Source organism: Oryctolagus cuniculus, chromosome 10 (genome assembly GCF_964237555.1).
Source record: "Oryctolagus cuniculus chromosome 10, mOryCun1.1, whole genome shotgun sequence".
Taxonomy (NCBI): Eukaryota; Metazoa; Chordata; class Mammalia; order Lagomorpha; family Leporidae; genus Oryctolagus; species Oryctolagus cuniculus.
In genome coordinates, this window is record NC_091441.1 from 99,605,766 (window position 1) to 99,630,587 (window position 24,822).

The 24,822-nt window shown below is 57.5% G+C and overlaps 1 protein-coding gene across 5 annotated transcripts in view; it reads right to left on the reverse strand.

Moving 5' to 3' along the window:
- BSN (bassoon presynaptic cytomatrix protein) overlaps positions 1 to 24,822 on the reverse strand; it is a 109,237-nt gene that overhangs the window by 12,817 nt on the left and 71,598 nt on the right. For 4 of the 5 annotated variants that reach the window (XR_007921917.2, XR_007921915.2, XR_007921918.2 and 1 more), the window contains 3 exons: positions 14,088 to 14,972; positions 7,265 to 7,732; positions 177 to 6,815 (listed from right to left, as the gene is read on the reverse strand). Coding sequence is in view for 1 of the 5 variants with exons in the window: in XM_051852441.2 (XP_051708401.1) it covers positions 177 to 6,815; positions 7,265 to 7,732; positions 14,088 to 14,972 (7,992 nt within the window). In the remaining 4 variants the exon portion in view is untranslated. The remainder of the gene's footprint in view (positions 1 to 176; positions 6,816 to 7,264; positions 7,733 to 14,087; positions 14,973 to 24,822) is intronic. The other variant, XR_007921916.2, reaches the window with a different exon arrangement.

Genomic DNA, 24,822 nt, shown 5'->3' on the forward strand with positions numbered 1-24,822 from the left:
CCTGCTGGGCTGCAGGCCCTGCCAGACATGCATCCGGGAGGCCTGCTCCTGACTCCTCCTCTGAGCCTCTGGAGGCAGAGGAAACTCCACTCCCACCCCAGAAGCCCCTCCCTGCAGGGCCCCTCGGGCTAGGCAGAGACCCCTGTCCCACCCTGGACCAGCCCCGGTGCCCATACCTGGCTACCCAGCCCCCCCTGGTGCTGGTAGAGGGAGAATCTCTCTTTGGCAGACTCCTCGGCGGTGGGGCTGAGGGGCTTAGGGTCAGACAAGGACCTCTGCAGGGTCTTCATGGGGCGAGGCAGCGTCTGCTGGCGGAGAGTGCTGTCAGCTGCGAAGTGCTTCTGGGGACTCACGTGAGCCTTGTTCAGCCTCTCACTGGAAGCAAAGGAGGTGTCCAGGAGCCGGTGTGGGGACAGGGGCGACACTGGTGAGTAGAGGACCTGAGGGGACTTGGGAGGCTGGCGGCTCACGAGCTGTGAGAGGGACTCCGGGGGCAGGTGGGCCTGGTACCCAATCTCCAGGGGATCTGGCTTCTTTTTTTCAAATCTGCCCAGGGGCCCTGGGGTGACGATTTGGATGCCAGGCAGGTAGGGGCTGATGGCAGTTGGCCCTACAAGCTGTGTCCCGGCCACAGCCTGGGCCTGCGCATCTGGCTCTGTCTGGCAGGCCAGGCTTTCCCCACGCCCCGTCTTCTCTGGCGCTGATATGTACTTGACGATCTCCACCTTGGGGTCAGTGGCAGCTGTGATGTGGATGGCCGGAGAGACCCTGGGCAGCGGGTCAGGCTCCGTCTGTACAGAGCAGTCACTGATGGTCTGGATGCCCACACTGCTCACGGCCCTCGCGGCAGCAGCGGCAGGGGGTGCTGAGGCAGTGGCCTCGTGCTTGCTGTCGGAGCTGGAGTCCGAGTGGCGGGACAGCCGGGTCCTGCGGCGGCGCACCGGCTGCTCCCATTCGGCGTTGTCCTCGTCGTCGGTCTGCACACTGCAGTCAGCACTGCGCCGTGTGCGGCGCCGCCGGGGCAGGAGGTAGCGGCCCTCCCCGTCTTCGTCGTCCGTCTGCACGCTGCTGTCTGCAATCCTCCTGACGGCGCCGGGCTCAGGTCCCGGCTCTGACTCACACGCATCCCGCAGGCGTGGCATGGAGTGCCGCTTCTTGATGCCAGCCCGGCTTGTCTCCCACTGCTCCTCAGTCTGCAGGGACATGTCTGAGGCGGAGCTGGGGAGACCCCGGTGCAGCACAGGCTCACGAGGCTGCCCAGGCCCCTCAGGCCCTGCCACAGCAATGAAGGCTGTGTGGCTTAGGGGCGGCCAGTACTGGCCATTCTGGGCCAACTCAGGTGCAGCCGGGGGAGGCCCTCGGCCGGGTGCCTCACAGGCTGCGGGGAAGGGAGCCTTCTGCCGCTGCTTCTGCTCCTCTAGCTGCTGCTGCAGCTGCTGCTGCAGCTGCTGGATCTGCTCCAGCTGCAGGCGCTGCTGCGCCAGCTGCTCTCGCTGCAGTGCAAACTGAGCCTGGCGCTCCTCCTGCTGCTGCTGCAGCACGTGGTGCTTGATGGTCTGCAGCTCCTGCAGCTCCCGCTGCACCAGCAGCTGCTCTTCCTCGCGGTGCCGCTGAAGCTCCACACGCTCCCTCTCCAGCTCCTCTTGCAGCCGCAGCTGTCGCAGCTTCTCCAACTCGACTCGCTCCCGCTCCAGCTGCAGCAGCTGCTCCTGCTGCTTCCGCTGCCTCTCCTCCTGCGATGCTTCCTCCTTCTCGGGCCCTGGCCGGCTGAGGGCTGCACTGCCAGCCCCAGGAGCAGCATCTCCTGGCAGCTTCTGGCCAGCTAGTGGAGCAGAGGCTGGGGCGGCCACGGCCTCCTTAACAGCAGCTGGGGTGGTGGTGCTAAGAGGTTCTTCCCGTGCAGCCCCTGCTGGCAGCTCTGGCCGTGGTGGGCCTCCGGTCCCAGGGGCCTTGGCAGCAGCAGGTTTCCCCAGGTAGACAGGCCCCTCCGCAGGTGGGACACTGGAAGCAATGGGGAATCTACCCGGTGCAGGGTATCGGAACAGGCCTGGGGGCCCAAGAGGTACCCGGGGTGCAATGATGGGCATGCGTGTCAGGCTGGTGAGGGGCACAGCTGTAACCCCACCAGATGCATAAGGCCTGTACATGCCACCACGCACCATGGGCCGCAGGACTGAGGCAGGCTGGGTGGTGATGGGCAGTGTTGCAGCAATTGGGGTGTTAATAGTAGAATAGATCATGCCATCAGCGGCACGCACAGTGGCTGTGGATGGCAGCAGCTGTCTGACTGCTGTTCCCTGGCCTGCCGCAGGTCCGTACTGGGCCAGGTTCCCAGGACTCGGGTGGCCCTCTGGGAAGGTGGGGTTACCAAGGAGGCCAGGTCTGAGGGGAGCCAGAACCTGCGGAGCACTGAGCCCAGGCCCATGCTGGGGCTGGTACTGCGCAAGGTCAGGGCCACCACCACTGCTGCCACGTCGCCCGCCGTACTGGTCCATGGAGTTGAGGGCGGCACACATGCGGCTGATCTCACGGGCCGTGGTGGCACTGTACTGGGCCAGACTGGCCTCTTGGAAACCAACTGCATCTCCCCGTGTGCCATACCTGTGGTCTGAGTAAATGTTGGACACTGAGCTATAGCGCCGCATGGGAAGCGGGTGAGTCAAAAGATCCGTGGGCTGACGCAGGTCTGTAAACGAGCCATACTGCAGGCCCTGCCCTACGTAGCGTCCGTCTGTGAAGCCCAGGCTGTAGGAGTGCTTCAGGGAGCTGAGGTCCATGGCCGAGTCTCGTCCAGCACCCTGGAGGAGCTGCCCAATCCTGTGGGCGTGGTAGTTGAGACCAGCCTCAGCCAGATTGGTGTCAGACATGGAGGAGTATAGTCTTCCAGGGAGGCCCTGTGGGTAGGGCCTCTGTTCCTCATGGGGCCCGGGCCCCATGACTCCCTGTGCCCGGTAGGTGGGGGGCTCAGGAGGCTCGGAGTCCCGGGGACCATAGAAGGGGCCACTGCTTGGGCCAGGTGGAGCGGCATCTGACACACTCTTCTCAGGTGCGCTGGGGGCAGGGTGGAAGGTGCCAGTGCAGCTACTGCCAAAGGGGAACTTGTAGACCATGTCACAGCATGCCAGCTGGCTCTCTGGTCTCATCCCCGTAAGGTCCAGGGCACCTGCTGGTTCCTCTGGGAGCAGAGTGGTCACAGTGCCTGCTGTGCCCTCTCCCATCTGCACCACCACTGTGTGTGGCTTCCTGGCACCTGGCAGAGCATGTGACCGCAGCTCTGCTGGGGTGACCCGGTGGGGCTCAGCTCCGGGCTCTGGCACTGGCCCAGCCTTGAGGCCCACGCTCTGGGCAGTGCCCATTTGAGTGATCAAAACATCTCTTCTGGCCAGAGGTGCCATCTGGTTGGGTAGGTTATACCTAGCAAACTTGGCCTCCCTGGGTCTTCCCCGGGGTCCCCCTCGGTACGGGGCTGTCTGGACAGCTTGTTCTACCTGCTTGACCTGGGCCAGGCACACAGGGCTCCCTGACCCCTGACCAAAGTCAAGCCGGCTCTGGAAAGGGTCTCCATAGACCACGGGCTGCTTTTGCTGAGCCATGAGCACAGAGGAGGACATGGTGATGCTCACGGTGGTGGCAGTGCCGAGAAAGGTGTGGGTCTGCTCCTGGGCATTGAGGTTGATAACCAAGGGCTGCACAGCGGTCGACTGCCGTCCTGGAATTGGATCCAGAGCGAGGCCATATTTCCTTGCTTCTGCAGCAAGAGAGGTCAGGTCCATGCCCTGGTCAGTGAGGATGATGGGTGTGGGCTTGACAGCTGTACGGAGGTCTACCACTGCACTGCCAGGAGGCCTGGGGCCCGGCTCAACCCTGGATGTTCCAGGGACAGAGGAGATCCGGCACAGGGAGATGTTCTCAGCAGGGAGGGCGCCCCAGCCATACAGGGCCAAGGGCCCGTCTGCCCCAGCACTGGGTGCCCGTGGGAAGCCAGGGGGCCCAGGTGGCTCTGGGGGCATCTGAGACCCACTGGGAGGTGTTGTCTGGCTGTAGCTGTGGGCGGTGGGCTGGGTGTCTGTAGGTGAGCTGAGTGGGGAGGTAGAGGCGCTGGCATGTACCATCCTGGTCTGGCTAGAGGCGTCTGATGCCAGGGTGATGACCATAATGGGTGCCTCCTGAGAGGACTGCTGCCACACCAGGCGAGGCGTGCTGGGTCGATGTGGTGTTTGTGTGCCCTGGGCTACCATGGGTGTCGAGGTGGGGGCACCGGGGCTCCGTGGCATGTCCAAGGCAGGCACTGCACTTGGCGTCTGTGTAGAGAACTCTGCTGTGGCCCGTGGGCCCAGCTTGCCGGGGGAGAACGTGGGACTCTCCGAGGGGGAAGACGGGGAGACTGGTGGGCTGGAACCCACAAAGTAGGAATATCCCCGGGAAGTCTGTGGAGTACCAATGTCACCATCGCCCCCGCTCAGGGACTTCTCTCTGGAAGCCCGTCCACCTGCAGCAGTGCCACCGGGGGCCTGGGGCAGCTCCTCGGTTTGGGACGCATAGTTTGCAGTGCTTGGGCTTGGGCCATAGCCGTGGCCTGCAGAGGATGGTGGAGGAATGCGCTCAGAGCCGGCAGCAGGGGCCGGGGTTATATACCCTCGTGGCAGACCAGCTGGACAAGGAGCCACAGCTGGCGTGGCTGGCGCCCCAGGCCCCTGGGAGACAGACACACCTGCCTCCTTGGAGGCAGAGCTGGGGGAGGCAGCAGAGCTGTGCAGCCTGAGGGGTTCCTGAGGCTCCTTTGCGAAATGCTGAGTGACACGGACATCGGGGATAACTCGGCCTCCGCTGCTGTCTGAGGGGGTGGAGGTGGAGAAGGACACGGGGGCAGCGAGCTGGGTGGGACTGGTTCCTGGCGTCAGTGGGCCACCATTTTGCTTCATCGGGTCCATGTATGCACTGTCAGCATTCAGAAACTGCTTCTCCTTCTTCTTGTCCTCAGCGAAGGCCAGGTCCCTCGAGGAAGCCTGCCGCATGCGCGCGATGCTTTGTGACGTCTGAAGGATCTCCTCGTACACGGCTGTTCCCACGCCAGCCGGCGGGCCCTCTGGGGCAGGCTGGGCGGCCCTGCCATAGTCACGGTCTGGGGTGTCCTGGTAGTCAAAGGCGCCCTGGCCTGCATGAGGCCCCCTGGCCCCCGGCCCCTGGCCCTGCTGCCGCTGCAGCAGCTCAGCCTTCCGCATCATCTCCTCATAGGCCTCCTCCGCACTCTTGAGGGGCCGTGCGGCGCTGGGTGTGGGGGCGCTGCCCACAGGCGTCTCGGTTGGTGAGTAGAGGGACATGAAGGTGGGCAGGTTGTACTCACTGCCCGACTTATAGAGCCGGCTGGGGCCTCCGTCCAGGGCCTCGGCCTCCGAGTCAAGGGAGGGCGAGGGCGAGTACTCAGAGCACGAGGAGCGGTGCAGCTCCTCCATCTCTGCTGCCTGCCTCAGTTCCTCCGTGGGGGACGCGTCCTCGATGGGCGACAGGTTGCTGGGGGGTGTTTTGGAGCGCTCGCGCCGCCGCTGGGCCCGCAGCTCCTCCTTGTCACGCCGGGTCTTGCGGGCCGTGCTGCGGATGCGCTGCTGCTCCACCTCCCGCATCTTCTCCTGCTCCCGCAGCAGCTCCTCTTCCTCCCGCAGCTCCTCCTCCTCTGAGGAGTCCTCGATGGTGGGCAGCAGGGGCCCATGGGAGCGGTGCCGGGCCTTGCGCTGCTGTTTGGCTTCTTCTAGTCGCTGCCGGCGGCTGGGGCTGCTGTCACTGTCCTCCTCCAGTGAGGACAGGGAGGTGGGGGAGGTGCCCGACGTGTAGCTGGGTGTGGAGGCGGGCAGGGTGGAGGAGTGCTCCCCACGGGAGCGGTCCTCTGGCGAGCCCGTCAGGCTCTCCATCTCCAACTCAGGCTCCCGGTCGAGGCTGGGGTCAGGGCCTTGGCCCAGGTCTAGCTCATGACCATAGCTGCCCGTGCTGTTGAGCTCAATGGTCTTGAAGCGTCGGAGTCCACCCTGCAGCGACCCGCTCCCGTCTGTGTCCTCTGACGGCCCCGCCTCAGAGAGCAGTTCCTCATAGCCAGTCGTGGCATTGTGGGGCAGGCGCCTCTTGGGCAGGGCTACTGGTTCTTGGCCAGGCTCAGGCCTGGTCCTGGGGCCGCCCTTCTGGGTACCAGGTTTGGCCAGGCCGTGTCCGGAGGTGGCAGTGTCATCGTCTTCTAGGTTGTCTTCCTCAGCACTCATCTCCAGGATCTGCCGTCGCATGAACTCCTCATCAGTCAGCTCAGCTGCCCGGGCCGGGGGCTGCGGTGGAACAGGGGACAGGCCGCCCTCGCTGCTGTCCTCCACATAGTCGTGCCTCAGCTGGCTGCCGAAGTCGTCTGAGGACTCGGCGGCATCCCGCTGCTCCCGCTGGCGCTGCCACTGCAGGGAGCCCTCCTCCTCCTCCAGGATATCCTCCAGCTCCTCGTCAGAGTCGAAGGCCTCGGGCATAATGGACAAGGAGTGGGGCCGCCGCTTCTGCTCCTTACCAGTGCTGCTGCTGGGGGCCTTGCTCCGCTCACCACCACTGGGGGCCAGGCCCTGTGTCTCCAGCAAAGGACGCATGCTGCTCCCCACCTTGTGGAGCTCAGAGGGGCTGGGCGGCCGTGGCCCTGTCACCCCCGCGCTGTCCAGCTGCTCCACCTCCTGCCGCACCACACCTGTGATCTCACTCTGGGAGCTGGAGATGCCGTCGGAAGAATAGCCTGTGTCACTGAGGCTCTGTGGGCTCCGTGACAGGTCCTGAGGGTAAGGCTTGCCCACCGGTTCCTGCAGTAGGGCAAGAGCAGACACTGACTTCCCGTGGCAGCTCAAAGTGGAGCCCAGCCCTCCCTGTCAATCCCAGGGCCCCGGGGAAGGGACCCCTCCCCCCCATTTCCCAAGGGTTTGGGGCCTGCCACCCAGCCCCCCTCTCTGGCCTTAAATAACTTGCAGGTTCCATGGCAAACCTCAAGCAGTCCTAGAGATTCAAAGAGCTTTACTAGACCAAAAGGTGTCCAAACCCATCAAGGCACCAGACACAGGTCACTCTCAAACTCAGGGCTCCCAGGCCTGCCAGAGCCTTATTCAGGCTTTCCTTCTGCTGGGGCAACCCTGCCCTCCTCTGTGGCTCCACAGGGCCTGGCCCAGGCCTGCATCTTCAGTCTCCCAGGGAGGCAAGCCCCTCCTGAGACTGTCCCAATCTGGCAAGTAGGGCTCATGGGAATGAATGGACTGACCTCTGCTTCCCCACCCTTGGGGGCTTCTGGAGCTGCCTTGACGACAGGGGGGGCAGGTTCAATCCTCCTCACCCCGCTCTTTACTTTAGGAGCCCCAGGGGGCGGGGTCGTTTCTGGAGGTGGCTTCGGCACAGACTCAGCTTTTGCAGGGACTCCTGTCTTCTTTTCCTGGGCACTGCTTGGGGTCTTGCTGGGTTCAGAAGCTCTGAGGGGCTTGGACTGGGTGCTGGCCTTTGTGGGCAGGGGGCTGGTCTTGGTGGGTAGGGGGCTGGCCTTGGCAGGCAGAGGGCCTGGTGGTTGGCTGGGCCCCTGTGGCCCTTTCTGCTTCGGAGGGGCTGTTCCAGCGGCACGGTGAGGGGTCCCCGAAGGGGGCTGCTGTGAGGTGGGCAGCGGCAGCGGGGTCGGCTCTCCCAGGCCGCCCTCCAGCAGCCGCTTAGTTTGGCAGTTCAGACAGAGCCACTCTGTTTTCTGCAAGCAAATGGGAAAGACAGTTGATGAAAATCACAAAGACACTGAAGTACTCAGAGTATTTCCAAAACTGCTTCCACAACCTTAGGAAGAAAGAGCACGACGCCAAAGCCCAGGGAAGAGATGATGGCCGGATTTACTTTCTGGTCTTTAATTGAACATACACAGTCCAAATCAAATGACAGACAAAAGAAGGGTCCCTTCCTTCCCCTACAGAACCTATAACCTGGACAGAAAAGGAGAACCATGGGGGAGGGAGGCCACAAGCAGCAGCACAAGGGCCTGGTGCCAAAAGCGCAGGGGAAGCTGGGTCCCCCTCTCAGGGCGTGACCCGCTGTTTGGGGGATGGCGTGGAGTCCAGCCACTGGGAACCCTGGCAGAGCAGGGATGGTGCTGCCCCTCCCCGGCCTTGTAGCTCTCAGCTCTGACAACATTCTCCTCCACACCATTCCCCAAGTAAAGGCTATGCTGGGGAGCGGCAGACTCCTGGGCAGGGGTACAGGGGAGGGCTGTCTGCGAGACGCTTCGCTTGGCAGGCAGGGCTGAGTGATCCTCTGCTCAGATGCGCGGCCCAAGTCACCTGAGCTACGGCTAACAAAGACCCTCAGGCAGAGGCCCCCTCTTGCCCCAGGACTCCTCAGATGGGAGGTGTGTGTGGTCACCCTTGGCCAGGGGCTCTGCTCCTTTCAGAGCTTGGTGACCAGTCCACCACTCTCAGGGTCACCATTCTGTTTCAGACCCAAGGCTGCCGCAGCTTAGACAGGGACCAGCATGCAGTGTTCTTGGAGCCCACAGCCCCAAACAGGTCACGAGTATGACATGGTTATTAATCAACGGTGAAGACCCCAGAACACCACAAGTCAAAGTTCCCAGGCCCCAGCTGCCTATGCAGGTGTGGGGTTTGGGCACGCCGAGCCCTCCGTGAGTGATTCCTGCAGTTGGTCTCAGGCTGACAGTGGCAGGTCTTCCAGGAACCTCGTGCACAGTGAGGATGCCAGGCCCTGCCCTGACCCACATGGGATGTAAGGAATGAGGGTTGGTGCAGTCTAGAGCAGGGCCCCACCAAAGCCATGAGTACAGAGCCCTGACATGGTCTCCTTCCTGCTGCTCCTCCTCCTGGGTCCCTGGGCACTCAGGCGCAGGCTCTGAACTGGGAAGGGCCACTATGAGAACCAAAGGGTCACAGAGAAAAGGAGGGTGCAGGGAAAGGAGGTAGCCCTTGGTCCTCATCAACCCTAGACAGGCCAAAAGCCTTAATACCCTCACCTCACACGGTGCCTCCAGGCCCAAGTCAGATCCTGGCCCACCTGGCAGAGCCCTGGAAGCTTGGTACACCCAAGGCAGCTGCCCTCAGGGTGAGATCCTCAGGACACCATGGCTGGTCACATCAGTGATGCTGCCCTGGGCCTCAGCAGAGGCCAGGCTGGCCTGGTGGCTGGGCCGTGGTGTGTGCTGAGGGACAGGCCTGCTCCAGGTTTACTCACCGTCTTGAGGCTGCTTCCCTGAGACTAGAGCTCCTGCTCGTCCGTGAGGCTTAGCCCCAGGCACAGGTTCTGGATAGGGGGATGGGCAGTGGGGTCCAGCTGTGGAGGGGGACCCTTTAGAAGCCCTACATGTACTCACCCTGTTCCCTGCAGGGCTCAGCCACAGTACCCCTCTGACAAACTCCCCTGGGCCTCAACTGATGCTCTATGTATCGCGCACAAACCCCTGTGAGGTGCTGGCCACTGGCTGGCCCTTCTGCTTACCTGCTCTGGCAGGGTCTACCCTTAGAAGTGCCTAGGGAGAGCACAGGACAGAAGGAGACCAAACCTTAAGAGGGACAGGGCATGGGAAAGCATGGAATCTGATCTAAAAAACCCAGCCCACAAGTCCCAGCATCATCTGGGGACACAGCAGAAATCCCCCATGTTATAAAGGACGGTGAGTGAGCAGAAAGACCCGGGGGGTGGGGGGGACAGAAAGCAGAGACCAGGAGAGAGTTCTAGAAATGAGCAACAGCCCATTTCCAAGCCCAGGGTCACCTGATGGGATTAGAATCTGGGCACATACAGGGGGCGAGGCCAAGGCAATGCTGTCCTGACCCCTCCTTGGGTCCCTGCACACAACTATCTGAGATTAGGCTTCTTAAAGGTGGATCATAGGTTGGCAAACATGTGACCCACCTTCGGCCTGCAGACCTCTCTAATAAAGCTAAGGTTCCTTGGAAGGTAGTCTAGATGGAGAAGGCAGACTCAATGCCACGTGCTCAGAGCCAGCCGCCGAAGAGACATGCTAACCTGAGCCCAGATGCCCAACCCACCACAAAGCATGTCGCTGTGGTCACATACTCCCTGGGGTTCTACTCCTCCATGCACTGATTCATGGAGACAGCCAAGTTGCAGAAGGAGCTGCTCAGTCAGCCTCCTTGCTCCTGGCTCTGCTCTAAAAGGCAGCGGGGGGTGGGGGGCAGGGAGAAGGAGGCTCAGGCAATAAGCTAAAAATAAACACTTGACTTGGTTCCTGGGGCAGGAGGAGGACGAAGGGTACAGGGTACTGGGACCAGTATGGGTGAAGCCAGGGGAGACCTGGTCCAAGCCTGAGGCTTCTGGGGAGTGGGATGGTAGAAGGCAGCCCATGTAGAATCCCTGTGCCAGTCACTAAGGTCTGAATTCTTTTGTTTACTCTACTCTCATCTCCCTTCACCCCAGAGTGCCCCCAGCCCTGCCTAATTATTCATTCCCTTCAGTGGTAATCCTCCACTAGCACATAGTCCTGCTCTCCCTCAACCAGCCCCAACAGACCCCAGCCCTGGGGAAACTGCTTTCTGCTAGTCCCCTTGGCAAGTGGGCAGGGCGCACACAATGGAGAGACTCTCATGACCACTTCTATCTTGCCTCCCTCTGTCCAGTTCCTTTCTGGGAGCAGGAAGGCACCATTCCCCCAAGAGCTACCATCACCTAAAAGTGGGAGGTACAGGGGTGTACTCCACCGATGGAGCTCAGTGGCTCAGGAAGAGGAATTGAACTGAGAGAGTTGAGGGGTACCCCACAGGTGGGAGAGACCTGCTGCTTCCTGGGCCCACAGGCCAAGGGAGCCCGGGGGGCTGTGCAGGATGCTGGGCAGCCTCCCTGCACCATCTGCCATCATCTGAGCTGCAGCCTGTCTCATTATCTCAGGGCATAAGCATCTGAGGTTCAGCACCTCACCTGGTCCCCACAGGAGCCTCAGTGGGATGATCACTGCTCCCACTCCACAAGGAGGTGATGGGTCTCCCTGAGGTCACACATCCCAAGGCAGCCTGAGGCAGATGGGGAGCACCAGCAGCTGCTGGCCTCCTGCCTGATGCCTCACCATAGCCCCTGCTCAGAAAACCTAGCTTAGACCCATATATCACAGGTGCCAGGCCCTGGCCCAGGGAGGCTGACTTCTCAAGGGTATAGCTGGTATGGCAATTATAGTATGCTAACAAACTGGCAGTATTACTGTAACAATTCCAATTCCACTAATTTCTTCAAAAACTCTACTTTGAACTGAAAGTCAATTAAAAATTATGCCAAAGGATGTTATTATTCTTCAAAAAGATAAATAGGTAAAAAAAAATTGGAATCAACAACTCTTAATTAAGAAATGACTCACTAAATAGCAGTATGGTTATTTTCAAAGGAAAAAGGACCCAATTGTGTTGCTGCCTCTGTTACATGCTCTGGACTCCCGATCTAGAGAGGAAGACAAAGATTTTTCCAGCTCAGGGATGGTCAGGAACATTCCCGACCTATTGGTCCAGACAGCTGGCTCTGCCCTCAGGAGGAGCCCCAGTGGGGAACCGGTGGAGCTGTGAATGGGGCTCCCCTGGCTCCCAGCCTGCCTCGCACTGTGCACAGACACAGCAGTCTCCCTGAGCCTGGCACCCCAGCCTTGGCCAAGCCAGGTGCTGGGAGGGACGCCATTGCAGACCTTCCTCAGGACCTGCACAAGGACCTGCAGGCCCTGCCAGCTCACTCCCAAGGTAGGATGGATGTTGGAGGGCCCTGCTGAGAAATCAGAAGCCTCAAACCAAGAATGCACGAAGTAGGTCACAGGGAAGCACAGAATTGCTCCGAACACCAAGCGGCCATCACTGAGGTGAGATCGAAGTGAGCCACGGCTGCGGAAGTGAGGACAAGTGAAGCTGGAGCCTGGGCAGGAGCACAGCGGGCACTGGCCAGTCCCCAACAGCCTTCACTAGACCCGCAGCAGGTGAAGCCACGAGAAGGCTTTGGTCACTGTGTTGGTCAGGGAAGACAAGGAAGGGTGGAGAGGAGAGGCCAGCCAGAGTCTCCTGAGAGTGGGGATGTGAGGCTTGGTCTGCAGAGTGGATGCTGGAGGGAGGGGAGCAGCTGGCATCTCTGAAGGTAGGTGAAGGTGCAGTCTCCACGGTGGGAGCCGTGGGAAGGGGCCTCGCTGTCTGTCTACGCCCTCCCCAGAGCAGCCATAGGGCCTTGGGACAGCAGTGTTGGCAGGGAAAGCCGTGAGGAGAAAGGGGTGAGGGAAGGGCACCACCCTCGGAGCTGCTGTTAGGAGCAGCAGGCAGGGAAGCAGAGCCTGGGCTGGCGGAGCTAGCACCAGGGCATTCATCAGCTTTGCTCTCAGACCCGAGGAACCCATCAGTCCCTGTGGAGGCAAGAGAAGTCCTGGGCAAGGAGCTGGCAGTGCGGAAGGGCAGGGAGAAGGTAGGACTGGTAGGACTGGTGGGGCTGGGCAGGGCAGGACAGGGCAGTGCAGGGGACAATGCTGGGCACAGAGAGGAACAAGCTACAGGGTCCAGGAAAGCCAGAACAAACCAGCTAATGAGAGGCTTAGATCAGAACCCAGATGCCTAACCTAGAGTCAGCATGTGACTGAGACACTTGTGTTTGGCCTGATTCAGCACTGCCGTGCCTGGCCCAGGGGCTGCCAAAAGGAGCTGTCAGGAACACTTACACTCCTGGACAGAGGCAAACTGCCTCCTCTCTGCACATCTTGCTCAGTGAGGAAATGTAGGCTGAGAAAGTCTCTTGGGGACAAGGGTCCTCCAGGCCAGGCCAGCTCAGGAGTCCATCAGGCCTCATAGTTCCGCAATGTCAGGGTACCCCGCCAAACCAGGAGCGAGCTTGTGCTTGGAGGTCTCTGGGTAGAGCAGCCAGCTGGGGCTCCCCCGGCCCTATAGTGACCCCTTAGTGCATACCCCAATTCCCAAAGCAGCCAGGCAAGCTGTCCTCCTGTGAGCCACTGGGCCTACAGCTTAGGAAGGCGGCAGTGTGGGGCCTGAGGGGCCACATGGCTGTCACATGAGGGGTCACTTGTCTGAATCAGGAATAACCCCTCTGCATGTTGGGAAATATGGCCATCTTCCTAGTCAAACTGAGTGTCTCCCAAGAAGGCCTGGTCCAAGGGAAAGAGTCAGTTACACACCCGAGAGGGAAGGGCACCCCGGTATGCTCAACAGCCATGCTGTGGTTCACTTAGGTGGCCCCGGGCATGGGATAATGGGTGAGGAGGTTGGAGGAGGAGCAGAAGCAGCCCCTGGGCCCAGCATGGTCCAGTTCTACCAGGGTCCAGAGTCTCCATCTCCACCTTCCAGAGTCTCCCTGGCTGGAGTCCAAACTCCAAGAGAACATTAAGCCCAATGCTGGGCCTCTGCTCCCTCCCACCTGGTTCTGCACAGTGCCCAGTGCTAACAAGGAAGTGCAGAGAAACCTGTACTAACCCAGCTCTCCCACAAACCTTCCTACGGGTAAGAAGAGCATTTCTGAGCACTCCCACAAGCAGCCCCAAGGAAAGCCAAGGCCCAGACAAGGAAAAATACGTGGTTTTGACGGGCAGACATTAACAACCATGACTTCAGAAGAGAGGGCTGAGTGGAGTCCAGCTGGTTTGGCTGGTGCCCCACCATGGGAGAGCCTCCCACCCCACCCTGGGCATGGAGCACCCCTGTGAGGGTCACAGACTGAGGGCAGGGTGGGACCCTAGGTTCTTCCAGCCTGAGCAGGGGAAGCTGTCACCTTTCATCAGGACCATGACCATGGTAGCTGGGAATGGGAAAGTCAGCTCAGGGCTTCCCAAGCCCAGCTACCACTGGGAGCAGACTCAGGGCACTGGCCAGGCAGTCGGAGACATTAGGCACCACTATCTCCAGCTACTGTGCCACTTTGTTTAGTGAGTAAAGACTGGTGCCTGAGGCCGGGACAGGAAAGAGAGTGCAGCCCCTTTGAAGCACTGTCTGTTAGGAGCAGTCCCATGCCTGCTGCAGACCCAGCAGTACTTTGCAGCCTTTCTGGTCCCCATGCCTCCCACCACCTCAGGCCCCAGTCCCTTGCCAAGGTTCAGGGGAACATGCTTGGTACAGCTCTCTTACCTCTACCAGGTGGGGTGTTGGGTTAAAGCCACACAGGTTGCACACCTGGAGCTTGCAGGTGGTGCAGGTGTTATAGTTGGCTGGGCCCTTGCTGCCCACGTTGAGCTCGGCTTGGCACAGCGGGCAGGTAGCCCTTTCCTTCGGCATGGTCTTTGGCTTGGCAGCAGCCTTGGATGCTGCCTGATGTTCTGCTCTGCCATGTTTTGGACTGGTTGTTCCTCCAGTTTTTGCCAGGGCTCCAGGCCCTGATCCAGGGCCTGTTCTAGCCCCAGGCTCAGTTTTGGCTCCAGATACTGGTCCAGGCCCAGGTCCTGAGCCTGGAGGTCTTGGACCAGCCTCCTTGCTGGCATCGCTGAAGACGATCTTGGGCGGCCCCTTACTGGGTGCAGCCTGGCCCTGGGGGTCAGCCTCAGGCTGCACAGACATGAGGGTGCTTGCCTGGGTTAGCAGTGATGCGCCAAGGCCGAAGAGCTTCCCAGTGAGGCCCTCTTGGGTCTGCTCGGCAGCACCAGGCCCAGAGGGCGCTGCAGTGGCACTTTTTGCTGGGGCCTCTCCTGCAGGTGGCCTAGGCTCAGTTGTGGAAGGCTTGGTGGGGTGAGGGGGCTGAGGAGATGCCCTCCCCACCTCTGGAGGGGCAGCTGCTTGTGCAGGCCCCGGCACTGAGGTGGCCCTGGCTGCCTCAGCCTGGCGGGGGCCAGGCTGCGGTCCCCCTGGGCCCCGAGATCTCTCTTGCTCTGGCTTCCCCAGGGGCTGTTTGGCTGGGGAGTGGGCAGGAGACAGGGCTGGGGAGTGCAGCTGCTGCTGGCTCTTGGAGCGAGGCGCAGTGGTCATGTCCATTCCCAGAGCCCTCTGCATCTGACAGTTCAGACAGAGCCACTCCTTCACCTGAGGAGAGAAGTATTGTGGTCAGTACGGTAGCCATGACTGGTGGTGCTCATGACCCAGAGCACTGCAGGCCCACAGTGGCCAGGGCTAGCTCCCGGCTCAAGCACGAGCACAACGCTCTGCTCAGGTGTTTCCTGGCTGCCATGGGGCACTCGGCACTGCCCTGCCTTCTAGGAGCTTGCAGGCACACGGGGCACCCTCAACACTCAGGCTGCTCCCTGCTGGCCCCTCTTGTTTGAGAATCATCCCTACCCGGAGGCTGTACCCAGATCTGGGTATGCCATTCCACCTCACCGGTCCACGCCATTGACCTCCTTGCTGGATGGCCTCAATAGCCTCCTCACCCTCCCCATGCCTCCTTTCGGCCATTTCTGTTTTTAAAGATTTATTGCAGTCGGTGCTGTGGTGCAGCAGGTTGAAGCCCTGGCCTGCAGCACCACCATCCCATATGGGTGCTGGTTCAAGTCCCGGCTGCTCCACTTCCAATCCTGCTCTCTGCTATGGCCTGGGAAAGCAGAGGAGGATGGCCCAAGCCCTAGGGCCCCTGCACATATGTGAGAGACCAGGAAGAAGCTCCTGGCTCCTGGCTTCAGATCAGTTCAGCTCAAACCAATGCAACCATTTGGAGAGTGAACCAGTGAATGGAAAACCTCTCTCTCTCTCTGTAGCTCTTTCAAATAAAATAAAATAAAATCTTTTAAAAAAAGATTCATTAATTTTTATTTGAAACACAAAGAGGAGAAAAGAAATCTTCCATCCCCAAATGGCAGAATAAAATAAGCATTTTTCCCCTTAAGGAGTACGAGATTTTTACAGAAAATGGGATAGTATCTGCCTCCAGAACCAATGAGACACGTGCTGCTCTTCACAAGGTGCCAGTAACCCTGTGCAGGAATGGGAACGGGCTCTGACCAACAGGGCCAGTGAGAGCCCTCCAAGTTTTCTGACCAATGGCTGCCAGGCAGGGGAGGCCCTTTCTCCTTCTGGATTATCAGACAGAAAGATGCAGCCTTGAGGTGGTCAGCCACCTTCTTCATCATGCAGAGAGATGCTAAGAATGAAGTCAACAGGCAGTTGGAAGTAGAGCCAAGAAAAGAAGAAAAGAGCAGATGTGATGGCTTCATTTAATTCCCTGGATAAAGTTGTGCCTTAGTCCGCCCTTACACTTCCAGTCTCATGAGCCAATAATATTTTTTCCTCCGAAACCTACATGCAAATTAGAGCATATCACTTACTATTGCATCACATTTTTTAAAAGATTTATTGGTTTTTATTCGAAAGGCAGAGTGACAGAAAGAGGGAGAGCTCACAGCCCCAGGGTCTACCCCAGCCTTCTCCTCTCACTGGCTCCTTTCCCTGCTATCTCCTCATGGTTCTCTCAGCCCAGACACGCAGGGCCCCTGTTCTGCCACGTGCTTCTCTGAGCTCAATTCTGCATCAGGCTCTCTGCACTCATGGTTCCCTCTGCTCCTCGGACCCCGGCTTGTTGTATAGAAATCGCTTCCCTCAGGCTGGGCCGGGTGGGACTGGGTTGGCGCTGTGGATGAGCAGGTAAAGCTGCCACTCGTGGTGCTGGCACCCCACATAGGCACCGGTTTGAGTCCTGGCTGCTCAGTTTCCAATTCCACTCCCTGTTGATGTGCCTGGGAAAGCAGTGGAGGGTGGCCCAAGTGCTTGGGCCCCTGCACCCACATGGGAAACCCATAAGAAGGTCCTGGCTCCTTGCTTCAGACCAGCCCAGCTCCAGCCATTGCAGCCAGCTGGGGAGTGAACCAGCAGATGGAATCTCTCTCTCTCTCCCCCTGTAACTCTGCCTATCAAATAAAAGAATACATCTTAAAAAAAAAAAAAGGTATCATTTCCCCATAAATGCCTCCTTGGGCAACAACGTGAGCCCTATCCTCTTTCTCCATATTCTTATTTTTCCTAAGAGCTTATTCCATCCCAAGGTATCTACTAATTAGCTCACTGGTACCCCCTGTGCCCCAAACCTCAAGCTCTGGTAGATGGGGCATTTCCGGGCTGCATACAGTGTGTGGCACAGAGCAGACCTCATCCCAGAAAGGTCTGCCTGGAAGAGAAATCCTGATGATGAGATGTGGGTGCAACTCCCACCAGGCTGAAGCGACGAGGTCAGGCGCCTCTACAACCAGAGCTGAGGCTGGAGGTCATGTGGTTCCACTGTCTGTGGTTCTGAATCCACCCTGGCAGGCCATTCACCACCAGGAAGAGACCCAGTCTGATCTTGGGGCAGAAGGTCCTTACGTTCACCCTCAAGAGTGCCTCCAGCCCTGCTCTTTGCCACAGGGCCCTGGGCGGCATTATTAGGTGAGGACCTGGGCACAGCGTCTTGCCCCAGCAGCCCAGGAGCAGCGTCCAGGACAAGGAGAACACGTTGGTGAGGTGAGCACTCCTTGTGCCCAGCACCACATCAGGCACGCTCACAGGCATTCTCTCATTTTGCCAAGTAGAGAAAATCAAAGTTGGAGATGATTCAGCGACATGCTCTTGTGGTCACCTGCCACGACAGCCCTGACAACTCTGCCCAGCTCCTGAGCCACAGCGTGGGGAGCCCAGAGCCAAGGCCACTCAGCAGCATGCAGGCCAAGTGAGGGGTCCAGAAGTTACCCTTGTAAGCCCTGGCAGAGCCCCAGAACGGCAAGGTTCAGAGCTGTCCCCCAGGCGGGAACTGCAAACCACCACATGCTCATGGAGCCCCAAGGCAGCTTTGTCCATGCCTGGCAGAGAAAGCCACACAGGAAACAATTCTAGTTCCTGAGGCTCACTCTGAAGGCCCCCTGGGAAGGTCAAACTTGGCAGGGAGGGATTCGGCCCCATCAAATGGGAGTTCCCAAGGGCAGCTGGTTTCTGCGCATCTTGAGAGAGGCCCTGAAAGGATCGTGATCCTGAGGTGAGGCCCCACTCTGGCCCAGGGTGGCAGGCACTGTGGGGAGCAACTGGGAGCAACTAGGACTAGACTAAGTTACTGGAATTAAGACTTATTCTATGCATCTGCTCTCCCACAATATGGCGCTGGGAGAGGAGGCAACAGCTTCTACACAGCTGCCTCCAGTTCAACCAATAAACTGTAGGACCTGCTCCTGATTGGAGGAGAGCAGTGTACTCGGCGTGTGGGTAGCAGAGTTGGGATTGGTGGAAGAGGACTATAAAGGAGGAGAGAGACAACATGCACCAGGAACATCTAAGAGGAACATCTATCTGAAGGAACACCTGTGCAGCCCCCGAGAGAGCTGGCCGGCGGTGTGCCGCTCCCCCGCGGAAGTGGGGAAAGTGGCAGGGGGAACCGCCCTTCCACGGAGGTGGAAGGGACGGTAGCCAACCCGGGAAGAACCGGCAGCAAACCCGGGGAGGGCCGAGCAGACAAAAGAACAGCGCAGGGTCCTGTGTCGTTCCTCCACGAAGAGGGGGAGCGACAGGCACAGATGCAGATCCTGTGGTGGGGGCCCGCCTACACTCAAGAGCTTACTCTCCCGCACACCTGCGGTCTGCCCTGAGATGAGGCTTCCAGAGGGGGGACCTGGGAAGTGAGTTTCCGCTTCCTGGGGTTCTGGGTGGGACTGAACCAAAGCATGTGCTTCACTCCTGCACACGGCACAGAAGCTTCCCCTCCCCAGCCCTCATCACCCAGGCTGTCACAGGCGCCTCACCTAAAATAGAACCTCTTCAAGAAAGGGCTCAAACGCCCTGCGTGACTCAGCACCCAGATGGGCACAGCTATTTCCATCCAGTCTCTTCAAACAGTGAGGCGCCTTGACCACACCCTGTCCCAGCCCCTCCCAGGCTCAGGCTCAGGCCCAGGCTGAGAGGCCCAGCGTGCAAGTCCTCTCCAGGAGGACACTGACTGAGGGAGCGCTCTGAACCCAGGGGTTCCTCTCATGTCACCCCACGGATCCCAGGAGCCTGCTGGGAGGACCCAGAGGGAGGTCTCCCTCCCTGCTGCAAGGTCTCTGACCCTGTGCAGTGGGGTGGAGGCTGCCCACTGGATAGGGGTGGGAGGACAGGCTGTGGCAGACTCCTCTGATCTTGGGACCAGCAGCAGCGGAACCTTCCAGAGCTGCTCAGGTATTCTAGCTGGCTGCCCACCAGAATCAGAGAGGATGACCTACTAGTGTGAAAGGAAACCTCTCTTACGGTCCTGTTGTCCTCACCTGGCTCTTGGCCAGGAGATGTGGAGGTCACCAGGAGCCACAGTTGGAACAGGGCTACCCTGAGGTGGATGGCTCCACCAGATACTAGGTTGATTAAGCCCACTCTTAGCAAGAAAGTCCATCCTACCATCTCAGAGGGCTGGCAAGGACCTCCTGTGGATGCCCATGCACCCCAGCCCTGTAGGAGCATGGTTGGCAGTCAGGATGGGAAGGCTCTGCATGCTACGCAGGGTCAACAGGTGGTCTGGGGGGCAGAGGAAGCAGAAGCTTAGACATGAAAGGGGCTTCCCGTAGAGAGCCACTGCCTACCCTACCAGGAGCCTGCTAGGGATCTGGAGAGGTAGGGCCACTGGGCTCTGTGGCTCTCAGAGGACTTTCTCCCTGAGAAGTCTTTCCAGTTGTCCTTTCACTCGGACCTTTCAGTGCACAGAAGGGCAGCTAAGGCAGCACTGCCCACCGAGAGTCCACTCTGTGAACAGCAGTTGAATGAGCAGCTACCAGTGGCCTGTCTGTGGTGGTCACTCCTGCTGTGCCCTCCAGTGGGCTCTGGGGCAGAGAGGGAAATGGGGCAGTTCTATGAAGAGCTTCTACCTCTTCCCCACAGGAACAGTGGCAGCAGGCCTCCCCCAAAGTGTCTCAGCCCTACACGGTGGCCTTGCTTGCCAGATCTGGCACCAAAGGACCCTCCCAAGGTAGAGCCTGACTCATGGTCACCTCCATGGCTACCAGGACACACTAAGGACCCCCTGCAACAGTGGGTTCTCTTCCCAGGCCCCTCACCAGCAAGAAGAAGGAGCCTTGCAGACATCACTTAGTCTTCCTGTGGAGCAGCCGCCAGCCTGAGAGCAGGCATTCAGGGTGTCAGCTCGATCAGCACTGACATCATGCCTTATACCACATTCATGCCTTGCATTCGGGTACAAGTTGAAACATCATAAAGGAGCCTCCCTGCTGGTACCAAACCCAGAGGTTCCTATAAGGGACCCACTCTGGCCAGTGTGACTCTCTGCCTTTCGGGGCTATGAGTCACTGGCCAGGCCGCAATAGGAGGGGCCCCTGGACAAGGTCAGGCCAGAAGGAAGGAGTCAGGGTTGGCCGGGCCCTCCCACTCCCACACCAATGGACACATCACCTGGTCCACACGGCAGTGGCTTCCCTGCATCTGCCTGCCATCTGCTTCACCTGTCAGCTGGCTGACCTCGGGCTCAGGAAGCAGGCACCAGAGTCCCAGAGTGCAGCGGCACACTGCACTGACCCAGAGCTGGCTCAGACAGACATGGCCCACAGGGGAGGCCTGTGCACCACCCTGGTCAGGCCTGCAGGGAGGCCTTGGGTACCTGTCCAGCATCTGAGGCCAGGATTTGGGGGATGGAGGCAGAACCTAATCACCCCTTGGGGCTGGAAGGCCTCAGTGACCTGGAGCCATGAAGAGGACAGAATCCATTCCTGGCTGATCCGTAGGCACATTTGCCTCTCCATCTCCCAGTATCCCTTAACTCTTCCCATGCTGCTCTGGACAGCCCCTCACTCCTGCCCCAGGTACGTCCACTGCGCTTTGTAATACACTCTGTCCACCCTACTCAGCTCCTCCCCCAACACACACATGCACACACACTCCACTTGGGCCCCAGTCACCCTTCCTGAGAGAGGCTGCACTCCCCGGATTTGATTCAGCCTTTAAAATTAAAAATTAATTTTTCTATGTAAAAGAGTTAATGCAGAGAGAGGGAGAGACAGAGAGCTTGTCCATTTGCTGGTTCACTCTCCAGATGGCCACAATGGCCAGAGCTGGCCCAGGGTGAAGCCAGGAGCCAGTAGATTCACCTTGGTCTTTCACATGGGAGGCAGGGACCCAAACACTTGGGCCATCCTTTGCCCTTTTCCAGGCCATTAGCAGGGAGCTGAAGTGGAGCAGCTGCTACATTTTAAAATCCCTGGGGGTGGGGGGTGGGGGAGTATTGGGATGCCTGCACCCCATCCCATATTGGAACGCCTAGGTTGGAGCCTGGACTCTGCTTCTGACTCCAGCTTCCTGTTAATGTGCAGCCTGGGAGCCAGCAGGTGATAGCTCAAATGCTTGGGTCCCTGCTTCCTACACAGGAGACCTGGATTGAGGTCTGGCTCTTGGCTTTAGCCTGGCCCAGCCTCAGCTGTCGCAGGAATTTGGAGAGTGAACCAAAGGTTGGAAGATCTTTTTCTGTCTCTGTATCTCATTCTTTGTTTCTTTGCCTTTCAAACATAATGAAAATACATAAATAAAAGTTAATTTAAAAATCCATCTTTAAAAAACCATCAAATTCCTGGGAACTTTGGGTTTCATCACTTGGCTGCCCTATCCCTTTCCCCCTCCTGGGTTCTGCTGCCTTCCAAGCCCTTCATTCTGGCCTCTTGGTCTTGAAAGTCTTTGGGCCTTCCATTGAGCTGAACCCCACAGCTACTGCAGATGACCTGCACTCCCCACAGGGCTGACCCACTGGCACCTCCTCCAAGCTCACTGAATAGTATTTTTTTAAGTGCTGTACACTTCATATATGTAAGTTTCACCTTAAAAAGTTAAATAAATACTGAACTCTAGTTAATGATACGCTTGCTGAAGTGTTTTGTGGCAGTATCCTGATATCTGCAACATACTTTGAAATTTAACAAAAAGAAAAGGTTGCTGGACACATGCACACACAGAGAGATTGACAAAAAGATGGATATGTGATAATACAGGAAGAGAAACAGGTTAATTATAAATCCAGGTGATGGATTTGAGGGCGTCCTTGCTATTATTTCAGATCTCCTGCAGGTTTAAAGGTTTTTGTAATATGATGTTGGGGGAAAAAAGAGTCACCCACCTTTCTATTCAGTGTTGCTCCTCTCAGGCAGGCACAGAGAGCTCTCGGCTGGGCCCCCTGTAGCTGACTCCCCACCCCTCATCCTGGACTCCCTGAGCCCCAACTTGCTGGTCTTTCTGCTCTTCTTGCTTATCCCCTCCAGCCATCTCTCTGGGTTCTTCTTTGTAGTGTTGGATCCCAGATCCTGACCCCTTTTCTCTGTCCACCTCTGCTCCCATGGCACTTCCAATGGCTGCTCAAACAGAGGTCTCTATCCCAACCTGTCTGCTGCGTGCCAGAGTCTTAGATTTGCCAACTGAGCGGCCCCTGCCACTTGGAATCTCACAGACACCTTCAACTTGACATGGCCCAAACAGAACAATTCTCTATCTCCATCTCCCGCTCTGCATGTCCTTCTAAAACCTGTCAGTTTGGTCACCAAAATATACTAAGAATCTGTCACAGCCATCACCACCAGTACCCCAGCCCTTCTGGCTCCCGGAACCCACTCCTGTCCCACAGAGCAGCTCGTGTGTGTGTGTGTGTGTGTGTGTATGTGTGTGGTGGTGGTGGTGGTAGCGGTGGCAGTGTTTTGGTAAGTATATACAGGGGTTTCAGAAAGTTTGTGGAAAGATGGAATTAATAGACAATCAAGTTTTCCATTAACTTCTTGAAGCCCCCTCATATATGCATACACACACATTTTTGTGGTATATATGTGCATTGTAAAAAAAATAACAAAATCTGTCATAGTAACCATTTTTAAGTGTTCAATTCAGTGGCATTTATTACATTCAAAATATTGTGCAGGGTAGGCACCTGGCCTATCAGAGATCCTTTGGTACCTACCTCTGGCTCAAGCTTCCTATTAATGTCCACCCTTGGAGGTAGCAGGTTGGGTCCCTGCCACCCACATGGGAGACCTGGATTGAATTCCTGACTCCTGGCTTCCGCCTAGACTAGACCTGACTATTGCAGTCATCAGAGGGAGTGAACCAGCAGATAAGAACTCTATCTCTCAAATAAATAAATAAAGTTTGGCTGGCACCACGGATCACTAGGCTAATCTTCCACCTGCAGCGCTGGCACCCCGGGTTCTAGTCCCAGTTGGGGCGCCAGATTCTGTCCCGGTTGCTCCTCTTCCAGCCCAGCTCTCGGCTGTGGCCCAGGAAGGCAGTGGAGGATGCCCCAAGTGCTTGGGCCCTGCACCTGCATGAGAAACCAGGAGGAAGCTCCTGGCTTCAGATTGGTGCAGTGCCAGCCACAGCAGCCATTTGGGGGGTGAACTAATGGAAGGAAGACCTTTCTCTCTCTCTCTCTCTCTCTCTCTCTCTCTCTCTCTCTCACTGTCTAACTCTGCCTGTTAAAAAAAAAAAAAAAAGTTGTACAATCATCGCCACTATCCATCTCCAGAACTCTGTCCTGTAAAAGTAAAAATCTGCCCAGAAACAATAATTTCTCACTGTCCCCTCCTCCCAGCCCCTGGCAACCATCATTCTACTTTGTGTCTGATTTCTGAGTCCTCTAACTGTACTATATAAATCGTACTGTATTTGTATTTTTGTGACTGGCTTATTTAACTTAGTATACTGTCCTTGGGGTCATCCATGTTACAGCATGTCTCAGAATTTCCTTCATTTTTAAGGCTGAATATTATTCAATAGTATGTATATACTACATTTTGCTTATCAATTCATCTGTTAATGAACACTTGGCTGTCGTCTGTGTTTCAGTTATTGTGATAATGCTGTTATGAACATGGGTGTACAAAAATACGTCTTCAAGACCCTGCTTTAAATTCTTTTGGGTACAGACCCAGAAGTGGAATTGCTGGCTCGTACGGGACTTCTATTTTTAATTTTTTGAGGAACTGCCAAAATGTTTTCCACATGGCTGCACCTTTTTATATCCCCACCAACAATGCACCAGAGTCCTAATTTCTCCACATCCTTGCTAACATTTGCTATTTTATGGGTTATTTTGTTTTTCATTTCTTAAAGACTTATTTATTTGAGAGGCAGAATGACAGAGGGAGGAGAGAACTTCTGTTCACTGGTTCACTCCCCAAATGGCCACAACATCAAGGCCAGGCCAGACTGAAGCCAGGAGCCAGGAGCTCCATGCAGGTCTCTGATGTGGTGGCAGGAACCCACCGGGGCCATCACCTGCTGCCTCCCAGGTGAATTAGCAGGAAGCTGTATTAGAAATAGAGGAGCTGCAGCCGGTGCTGTGGTGTAGAGGGTAAAGCCGCCGCCTGCAGTGCTGGCATTCCATATGGGTGCCAATTCAAGTCCTGGCTGCCCCACTTCCAATCCAGCTCTCTGCTATGGCCTGGGAAGGCAGTGGAGGATGGCCCCCGAGTCCTTGGGCCCCTGCACCCGTGTGGGAAACCCGGAAGAAGCCCCAGGCTCCTGGCTTCAGATCGGCGCTGCTCCAGCCATTACGGCCATCTGGCGAGTGAACCAGCAGATGGAAGATCTCTCTCTCTCTCTCTCTGACTCTCTTCCTCTCTCTGTGTAATTCTGACTTTCAAATAAATAAATAAATATTTAAGAAAAAAAGAAGAAGAAGAATTAGAGGTGGGACGTGATCCCAGATACCCTAAACGGGATGTGGACATTAATGGCTTAACCTATTATACCACAGTGTTTGCCCTGTTGGTATTTTTTGTCTTTGTTTTCTAAAAAGACTTGTTGTTTTTTTTTAAAAAATAGTAGTCATTGTAATGAGTGTGAAGTAATAACCCATTGTCATTTTGATCTGCATCTCCAATGATGAGTGATGCTGAGTACATCTCTTTCTGTGTGTACTGGTCATTAGCACATCTCCTTTGGAGAAATATCAATTCAAGTTCTTTGACCA